We start from the raw sequence: 9,611 nt of genomic DNA, 5'->3' as shown, positions 1-9,611 counted from the left end.
TCCTTGTTTCAGAGCGCCAGCAGCCATACAGTCAGTTGAAGGACAGTGGCTGCTCTATTTATATAGCTCATCCTGTCAGTCTTACTAGCATTACTGTCTGTCAGCATGACTGTCAGTAGGCCTGCCTCAGATGTACACCTTCCTTTTTCTTTACTTACATCTCTCTATTTGTTTCTCTACTACTACTGCTGCTCTCCTGTCGCTGCTTTCTGCATCCTCATCATTATGCTTGTGTTGTCTCGATTATTTGCTCTTCATGTTGGAGAGAACTCTATGAGAAAAACTAACACATATTGCTGATGTTTGCTTTATAAAGCAAATGTATTTTTTAAAATTCTAATAAAAACAACACATGGCAGCCATTTGTCTCTTCAATGGAAACCATAAAAAACAAACAAATAAAAAACCCAAAGCCCTCTCCCAGACTATCACCAACTCAGCGAACTGAACTGATTGCCTAAACCCAGTTCTGCCATGTGGCAGAAAGTAATGTGACTAGTCATTATACAGATAGTCAGCAAATATTGGAAGTGGCCTAAGCTTTGAGTATGCTGTGGGGAAAAAAAATGGTTTCCTTCCCTCTTCAAAACAACCCACTAAAAAATAGTCACCCATGTTTAGACATAAAAGCAATTTAAAAACCTAGCTAAAGTGATCATTTTAACTTTGCTTGTTTTTCAAGACTTACCATGTACTCCAAGTTCAACTTGAACTCAGAATCACCTGACTGTCTCCCAAGTGCCAGAATTACTGTGTATTATGACACTGGGTGGAAGAACAAACTTGTTGATTTGCCCTTGCACAAGCAGGCCCAGTGCAAACTGTTGTTAAGAGAAAGCTGCTTAGAATGAATGATAAATAGGGAAGGATGTAGAAACAGTCTTTTTGTTTGCTTGTCTTTAGCTCACTATGTAGCACAAGATAGCCTCAAACTTCCAACTTGATATATTTCCCTGACTGTTCATACCTCTCCCTTTCTCTCCTTCCACACATACATATTACACACAACACACATATACATACATACATACTACACACATTACACACATACACTATACATACAACACACTACACATACACATACATTACACATACTACATACACACACATACACTACACATATATTACACATGCACACTACACACATACACAACACATACATACAACACACTATACACTATACACACACACACACACACACACACACACAATCAGTGCTGCTATTGTACTCGGATAGATCTTTACCAGAAACTAACTTATAGTATGGCACAAAGAACAGACCAATACTCCCATAGTACTTTAGCCTACCTTCTTTTTTTTTTTAAAGATTTATTTATTTATTATATGTAAGTACACTGTAGCTGTCTTCAGACACCCCAGAAGAGGACATCAGATCTCATTACCGATGGTTGTAAGCCATCATGTGGTTGCTGGGATTTGAACTCATGATCTTCGGAAGAGCAGCTGGTGCTCTTACCTGCTAAGCCATCTCTCCAGCCCCTAGCCTACCTTCTTACAACATGTTCATGTGTTAATTCTTTGGAATCACATAAACTGCTTCCTTATCAGGCTCTGATATTTCTTCTTTTTTTTTTCCTTTGTTTTCTTTTTGAGACAGGGTTTCTTTGTGTAGCTTTGGCTGTCCTGGAACTCACTTTGTAGACCAGGATGACTTCAAACTCAGAGATCTGCCTGCCTCTGCCTCCTGAGTGGTGGGATTGGTTATTTATTTATTTGTTTATTTATTTGATATTTTCTTTATTTACATGTCATATGATATCTCCTTTATTTACATGTCATATGATATTTCCCAGTTTACCCTCTGGGGGAAAAAAACCCAAAACAAAAACAAACAGAAAAAAAAACCCTGTTCCCTCCCCCATCCCCCTGCTCACCAACCCACCCTCTGGCATTCCCCTACACTGGGGCATAGAATCTCCACAGGGCCAAGGGCCTCTCCTCCCATTGATGACCGACTAAGCCATCCTCTGCTACATATGCTGCTGGAGCCATTAGTACCCCCATGTGTACTCTTTGGTTGGTGGTTTAGTCCCTGGGAGCTCTGAGGGTACTAGGTAGTTCATATTGTTGTTTGTCCTAAGGGGCTGCAAATCCTTCAGCTCCTTGGGTCCTTTCTCTTGCTCCTTCATTGGGGACCCTTACTCAGTCCAATGGATGGCTGTGAGCCTCTACATCTATCTGTGTTAGGTACTGTCAGAGCCTCTCAGGAGACAGCTATATCAGACTCCTGTCAGCCAGCACTTGCTGACATCCACAATAGTGTCTGGATTTGATGACTGAATATGGGAAGGATTCCCAGGTGGAGCAGTCTCTGGATTGTCCTTCCTTCAATCTCAGCTCCATAGTTTGTCTCTGTAACTCCTTCCATGGATATTTTGTTCCACCTTTTAAGAAGGAACAAAGTATCCACACTTTGGTCTTCCTTCTTGAGTTTCTTGTGGTTTGTGGATTGTACTTTGTGTATTCTGATCTTCTGGGCTAATATCCACTTATCAGAGAGTGTATACCATGTGTGTTCTTTTGTGATTGGATGATATTCTCCAGATCCATCCATTTCCCTAAGAATTTCATAAATTCATTGTTTTTAATAGCTGAGTAGTACTCCATTGTGTAAATGTACCACATTTTCTGTATCCATTCCTCTGTTGAGGGACATTTGGGTTGTTTCCAGTTTCTGGCTATTATAAATAAGGCTACTATGAATATAGTGGAACATGTGTCCTTATTACATGTTGGAGCATCTTCTGGTGCCCTCTTCTGGTGTGTCTGAAGATAGCTACAGTGTACTCATATAGGTAAAATAAATCTTAAAAAAAAAAAAATTCCATCTTCGGGCTTCACTTGCTACTTTTCTGAGTGCTGGGATTAAAGGCGCATGCCTCCACCACCTGACTAGGCTGGAGTATTTCTGTGTTGCAAAGCCATGGCCCAAAAAGGAGTGGAAATCTTACCAGAAAAGACTGTTCTCTTCTGAAGAGGTTCTTCTGAATTTTAGTTTCCTGGGCTGAACGGTTCAGTACATTTGTAACATGTGGTGAATTCTCTTAGCCTGCCCTTGGACTTGCTCTCCTTAGTTTTAAAGACTGGTGGAAGATACAATGTAATAATAAATCCCAGTTGTTAACAGTGGTTTTTAATTTTGACTGACCAAATGCTACTTTGTTGATTTTGCTTAGTTAACCTTTGTTCCAATCCCATTTGCAAAACATCAAGATTTTCCCCTTTATAATAATAACAGGGAGGCTCATCTGCCTAGGAGAAGGAAACACATGAGCTAACTCTACTTCAAGGAGGTATTTTCCACTCCTGTTGAAACCTAAACTTAAAAAAAAATTCCAAATCTTTAATGGGGAGCTCCTGGGGAGAAAGATATCATTCCCATCACAGCTTTCAATCTGGGGTTGAGTTTACTGGAAGATAAATAAAGGGCTCCCTCCAGCATTCTGAAGGGGTTGTTAACCATCCTGTGTTACGAGGCATTGACTCAATTGAAAAAGGAAAATGTCATTACAGAGCCTCACTAAAGTTGACTACCAATTATAATTTTTTCCAACTTAAAAACATTTTTTATTGAGAATAAAATATGGGTAACCTCTCTGTGTAACCCTGGCTGTCCTGAAACTCACTCTGTAGTGAGTGTATTACCTACAATAGGGTTTCCAATGCTTCACTGTGACCTGATAGTTTCCATCTGAACATTTGATTAATGAATGTGACAGTAAGTATTCATTTAACTGCTGCCATGTTAGAACATGTTATTTGGAGCAATTTGGGATCTTGTTCCTGTGCAATAGTCACTCACGTTTGGCTCATAATAAGCAACCCTTATTCTCTTTTAGGTAAGAGTTATGTTTTGCATTGACAGGATAACAGGTCTGGATACTCCCAGGAATGTGACTCACTAATACATATCTAGACACTGGGCAAGTACTGGCAAAATGCTGGAGTCATAGATAAGAATGGCCCCATAGAAGTGAAATATATGACTAGAAATATCTCTTCAATAATTAGGAGAATCACTTCTTTTGCCAGAGCTAGTTGGGTATGAGAATATCATGTGACTTCATCTAGTTTAGTTTTTTGTTTGTTTTAGACAAGGAGTGTCACTGAACCTGGACGCTTATTTTTCATGCTGTGCATGGTTAAATCGCAGGCCAGCAACTCCCAGTGATCCTGCCATCTTTTTCCTTGAGGGTGAGATTACAGGCATATGCCATTGGACTCTTGCTGTTCAGGCTTTGCTTCCCTACCCATAGCATTGGCATGATCACAACTGATGGGTCCTGAGTGGAGAATTGAGCCAGAATAGAGACTTAAGAGACCTCAGGAGTCAGTGAGCTCAATGAGAATGGATTCTTGCAGGCAGCTTCAGTCAGAAAGTTCATTTTAATCAGGGGAATAAAGGCTATTTAATATCTAAACCTTTGTGGAGTGAGTAGGGGCTATGCTGGTACCTTGTTGGCTGGAACAAAGGTGCTGGGGATGCCTTACTTGCATAAGAAGGAATTCCAGGTGCTGCTGGGCATGACCTCATATGGGGAGAGGAAGTTTAACTTGGTGTGACTTCCTCTGGTAGGGCAAAGCTGGGGGCACAGGGGCAGGGGGCATCATTACTACTCCTGCTGATCTCTGGACGAGATGTCCAGGCTTTGTACACACCACTTCCCCACTCTTGCTGCCGGCTTCTCCTCCCCCTTGTGTGGCTCCCTGGCCCCACAGACTTGGCTGTTGACTTTGTGAACTCAGGTCCTCATGCTTGATTACCCCCAAACAGACTGTGCTATTTAGAAAGACGCTTATTTTTCATGCTGTGTGTGCTTAAATGCTCCTCTGGTCAAGTGAGAAACTACAAAGATATGTGATCTTACCAAAACTGACAAAAGGTCATACTAACCAGCTGGCTTGCATTCAAACTTTGCGACACTGATAGCTGGTTACCCTAGGAACTGAGTCTCTTTTCAGATACAGATCTCAGCATTTCCTCATTTGTATGCTTGTTGTCCTTCACAAATGTTTGTCTCTCTTGTTATCTTAGAACCACACATAAACCTACTAGAATTGTGGCTGCTCAACAGCTGGATATGATTCAGGAGGAATTCTTTGTATTGCATGACCAAAGCCCTCACTCAGGAGATTCTTGCTATCTAAAATTTAGTTCAGGACTTATGACTGCAGCTTCTTTAAGGACAAACTACTTAGGAATGAGCCTTTCTAGCAACATGGTACATTCATTTCTTAACTCTTGAGAACTATCAGCTGATTATCCCTATTTCCTAGAGAAAGATTTTAATCAAAATGGGTAACTGAGAGAGCCTGGAAAAAAAAATCACAAAAAAATGAGGTCAGAATTCTTTAGCCCAGGGTAAACTTGAGGACTAATAACTGTAGTTCCCTAGAATATTAGTAAACCAGGTTTCTCCAGAGTGATGGCATAAAAACAATAAATAAAAATAAGCAAAGGCCATTTTCTTATCACATCTCTTAGAAGGGTTTAAAACATTTTTTTTAGATTCATTTTTAAAATATTATGTACTTGTATGTGTTCATGTGGAAGTATGTATACATGAGTGCAGGTGCCTATAGAGGCCAGAAGAGGGTGTTGGACACTGGAACAGCAGTGTATTATTAACCACTAAGCTATTTTGTCACAGTGAGAGGAAACGAAATTCTGTTATCCTTGTTAATACATGAAATCGAGACAATTGTTTTGTTGTAACATATTTATTGTTCAGCATGCACAACCCCTGTTTGATTTCAGCATTACATAAATTAGGCAAGGTGTTACATGCCAATAATCCCAATACTAGGGAAGGGGAAGCAGGAAGATCAAGTGTTCAAGCCTGGGGCTGGAGAGATGGCTCAGCAGTTCTGAGCAATTATTGCTTTTCCGGAGTTCCTGGGTTCCATTCCCAGCATCCATATGGTGGTTTACTACCATAAGGAATTTCTTTTTCAGGGATCCAATGCCTTCTCTTGATCTCTGAGGGCACCGAGCAGTGGTGTGGTACACATGTCTATATGCAATCAAAACATTCATATACACAAAATAAATATATCAATCTAAAAACAAATGAACAAACAAACCAAAAACCAAAAGAAATAATTCAAGGCCATCCTTAGCTGTACAGTGTTGCAGGCCAGTCTTGACTCCGAGAGAACCTGTCAAAAAGCAACTGGGAACAAAAACTCCTCAAAAGCTGCTTCTGGCTGTGAACAACAATAAGCCTGAAAAAAAAGTCTGGAATGAGTCTATGTCTGAAGAGACTGATGGACAAATTGGAATTTCAGTACTGCGAAGAGGTTGGAATTTTGTAAGTTCACAAGCTAATTACTTTATCTTGGGCTAGTTTTAGCCTTCAGGAACAGCCAGCCATTCCATGCCCCACTGTGTATCTGTGACTGACATGATTGCTCCATGGTATGAATAAGAGGAAGGTTTTTATTGGAGAGAGAGAAGAGCCAGAGGCATCTGTAAGATTTCACAGAAATGAAAGAAAGAAGACTGAACAAGGCCAGGGCTATGAGCGAGAGAGGGAAGAATAGCAGGGGTCAGGGGATAGGGAAAACAATGAGAGGAGACTGAGTAGCTGGGGAGAAGGAGCTGGAGGGAGTTTAGCATGGCGCAGAGGTGAGAAGGGTTAGGTTGCTAGCTTTGAATTTGAAATGTGTAACGGGTATGCTGATAGGCACCACAGGTAGGCATATGTCCCTTTTGCCAGAGGTAAGGGGAATGAGTCCTTTTGGTAAATGGGGACCAGCTTCACGAGTTCCTGAGGAATGCTGGCTTTTATTTAAGTGCCAGAAACCCTCCTATAGTCCATGTTGAATTCATTTCTGGATATTTGGACTGCCTTGAGAAGTTAGGAGTTGGAGTTTCCTTTGGATGTGACAATCTGAACTAATACCTTGTGATAGTAATAATAAATGCCTCTTCAAAGCTATTAACTTAGCAGAACATTAGCTTCTTACTAATCCAAGAGCTGAGAATGTCATCAGTTAAGATCTTGGGCCTTTAGAATAGTCTCCCCTTCCCACTTAGTGTATCCGTCTCTTGGGTGTACCCATTTTAAAGTTACCTTGATTTACCTTTGTTTTGTAAAACTATAACAAATTAAAACTTCATGAAACTGCTTCCACAATGGAATATATAATTTGGGGTACTCCAAATCCCAAGTTCCTTGGGCCATAGCCATTCAAAATAGCTCCAGAACAAACTCTTATTCTCTTTGAGAATTGTTGTTTTTACTTCATACGGCAACAACAAAACCAAACAAATTCATACACATATTCAAATTCAGACTTCACAAGGTATGTGGTGTTTATACTTCCACTTACTTCAGAGGCAGAGACAAGATGACAGCTAGGCCGCCTAGTGCTGGATCCCTAGGCCATTTAAGAAAGTTTTACTGTAGGCAGCTAGAGCTCATCATCTTCACGTGGCCATCTTCCTGACTCTAATAAACTCTAAATTCACACTGTTGAACACTGTGAAATACTACAGGAAGTGTCTTTTGACTCCCTTTCCATTCCTTTAAAAGTAACGTGGAATTATGCTTCGAAATTAGTTTTAATGATACAAAATACGTAAGCATAAGACTGTTATTTCTGTACAAGTCATTAAAGTGTACTTTAAAAAAAATTGATCAAATGAGGTCGTAGTGAGATGAAGCAATTTTTTATTCTGAAACTCGTTTTATTGTTAGATCGTTCAATCAAACGTAGTAGAAATTGGAAGCAATGGAAATTGGAGACTCAGCAACTTTAATTTTACCTTTCGACGTACTTGTTCGCTGAGAAACACTAAAAACTAGATCTCTGAAGAAGCTGGGAAAAAGCAAACAGATCTGTTGGACCACATGTCACCTTTTAAACTCCAGACAACCTCAGTAGCCGTCCTGGTGCATCCGAACCCCTCCTCCAGGAATAATGCGTCGAATAACGCGCCGGGACCGGAAGTGACGCCAAGCCTGCGACAGCAGTGCCGGCCGCTACGGAAGCGGAGTTCTGTTGCTGCAGAGACGGCCGGCTGTCGCTGATGGTTGCAGCGCGAGGACCATGACGGGGAAGAAGTCTTCCCGGGAGAAGCGGCGCAAGCGGAGTGGGCAGGAGGCAGCCGCGGCGCTCGCGGCCCCGGACCTGGTGCCCGTGCTGAGCGGGAGCGCGGGTGGGTGCGGGAGCGGCGGCTGCTGCGGGGTCGCCAGCGGCGGGACGAGTGTGGCGGGCGGCGCGGAACGAAGCGAGCGCCGAAAGCGGAGGAGCACCGATTCGTCCTCCAGCGTCTCGGGCTCCCTGCAGCAGGTGCGTGCCTCGCCTCGCGCTGCCTCCCGGAGCTGCGGCCCCTTCTCAGAAGAGCCGGGCTGCAGAGCCGCGCGGGCGCGGGCAGAGGCTCATTGTTAGTGCCGGGTTCCCTCGGGCCACCGGTACTGTTCTGAGTCTGTTTGAACTCGTCCCCATGTATCGAACTTCTAAGTTTCTGGATTTACTGATCAGTACCCCTTCCCCATTAAACTTTCGCTGTTTCTTTTTCTTGTGTTTTCCCCGATCTCTTTAGAGGATCTGTGAGTCGGGAAATAGTTACAAATGCCGGTGTAAGCACTGATCATCCTTACCTATTTAATGGATTCTGATTATTTTCACATTACACACATATAAAAAAACTTACAACAATAAACACCTGAGACCTAAGTTCAGGAGTTTTACCCACAGTCACAATCGCAAGAATTTCATAGTTCCTACATTTGAATTCAACATCTGGGACCAAAATGTGTTTCTTATGCACCATCAGCCTGCCTCGATACCACTATTCAAAACAGTAGTTTGTAACTTACTATAAAACAAATGAATGTGTTCTTAAAATTGATCGGACACAGAAGTCAAGGCAGGAGTTGAAAGCCCTTCGTACTGCCACTTGGTATGCATACCTTCTGTGGATATGTAGCCACTCTTCATTGTTTACTTTTATGGATGTAATTGGCTAGATGCCGGAATTGAATGGCTTTCCTTCCATACATGGTGTGTTTTATGTGTCCCACTATACTTGTATCTTTACTAATGAATATTTAGGTTTTCAGTTTTATTGATTTTATATACAATACCAAATGGAACACAATGTTCATAGATCTTGTGCAAGAATTACATAGGCTTGGACTTACAGAGGTGAAATTGCAGTGCCAAAATATATACATTTTAAAAAGTGTTGAATTCCTCTTTCTCTGCGTACCAGTACTATACCTATATTGACCAAAAGCTTCATGCTCCCACCACTTGGGCTTCACAGCACAAATGAACTAAACCCTAGATATGCGAACCCAAACTATTCTCTTAAAACAGATGTGTTGAAATGGAACCAAATGCTTTAAAAGCAAAACTTAACTGATTTATAGTTGAAATAGTATGTATAGTCATTTCTGCCAGTCTTCACAAGCATGTTAGCTTCCTAACATATTCTGCCCTCCCCTGGCCCCCACCTCCTGTGTAGCCCTGGCTAGCCTGGAACTTGCTGTATGTATGCTCCATAGACCATGTTGGCCTCAGACTTAGCATCCATTCTCCTGCCTTGGGCCTTGGAATGCTGACATTACAGGTGTACC

The 9,611-nt window shown here is 41.8% G+C and overlaps 1 protein-coding gene and 1 long non-coding RNA gene across 4 annotated transcripts in view; one reads left to right on the top strand and one right to left on the bottom strand.

Annotated features, from left to right (window-relative positions):
* Window positions 1–5,726: 5,726 nt before the first annotated feature.
* On the bottom strand, window positions 5,727–7,937 carry LOC116095440. The gene is made up of 2 exons (XR_004120594.1): window positions 7,793–7,937; window positions 5,727–6,035 (listed from the first exon to the last, which is right to left on the bottom strand). It is a non-coding gene; the product is annotated as an uncharacterized LOC116095440 (long non-coding RNA).
* Window positions 7,938–7,990: 53 nt separating this feature from the next.
* The window catches only part of Caap1 (caspase activity and apoptosis inhibitor 1), a 57,075-nt gene continuing 55,454 nt past the window's right edge, over window positions 7,991–9,611 (top strand). Inside the window, exon 1 of one of the 3 annotated variants that reach the window (XM_031377857.1) lies at window positions 7,991–8,319. In XM_031377857.1, the coding sequence (XP_031233717.1) occupies window positions 8,077–8,319 (243 nt within the window). In that variant the 5' untranslated portion in view covers window positions 7,991–8,076. The remainder of the gene's footprint in view (window positions 8,320–9,611) is intronic. The other 2 variants (XM_031377858.1, XM_031377859.1) reach the window with 2 other exon arrangements.

This window comes from Mastomys coucha, unplaced genomic scaffold (genome assembly GCF_008632895.1).
Source record: "Mastomys coucha isolate ucsf_1 unplaced genomic scaffold, UCSF_Mcou_1 pScaffold18, whole genome shotgun sequence".
Classification (NCBI taxonomy): Eukaryota; Metazoa; Chordata; class Mammalia; order Rodentia; family Muridae; genus Mastomys; species Mastomys coucha.
This window is presented reverse-complemented; position numbering and strand designations above follow the sequence as displayed.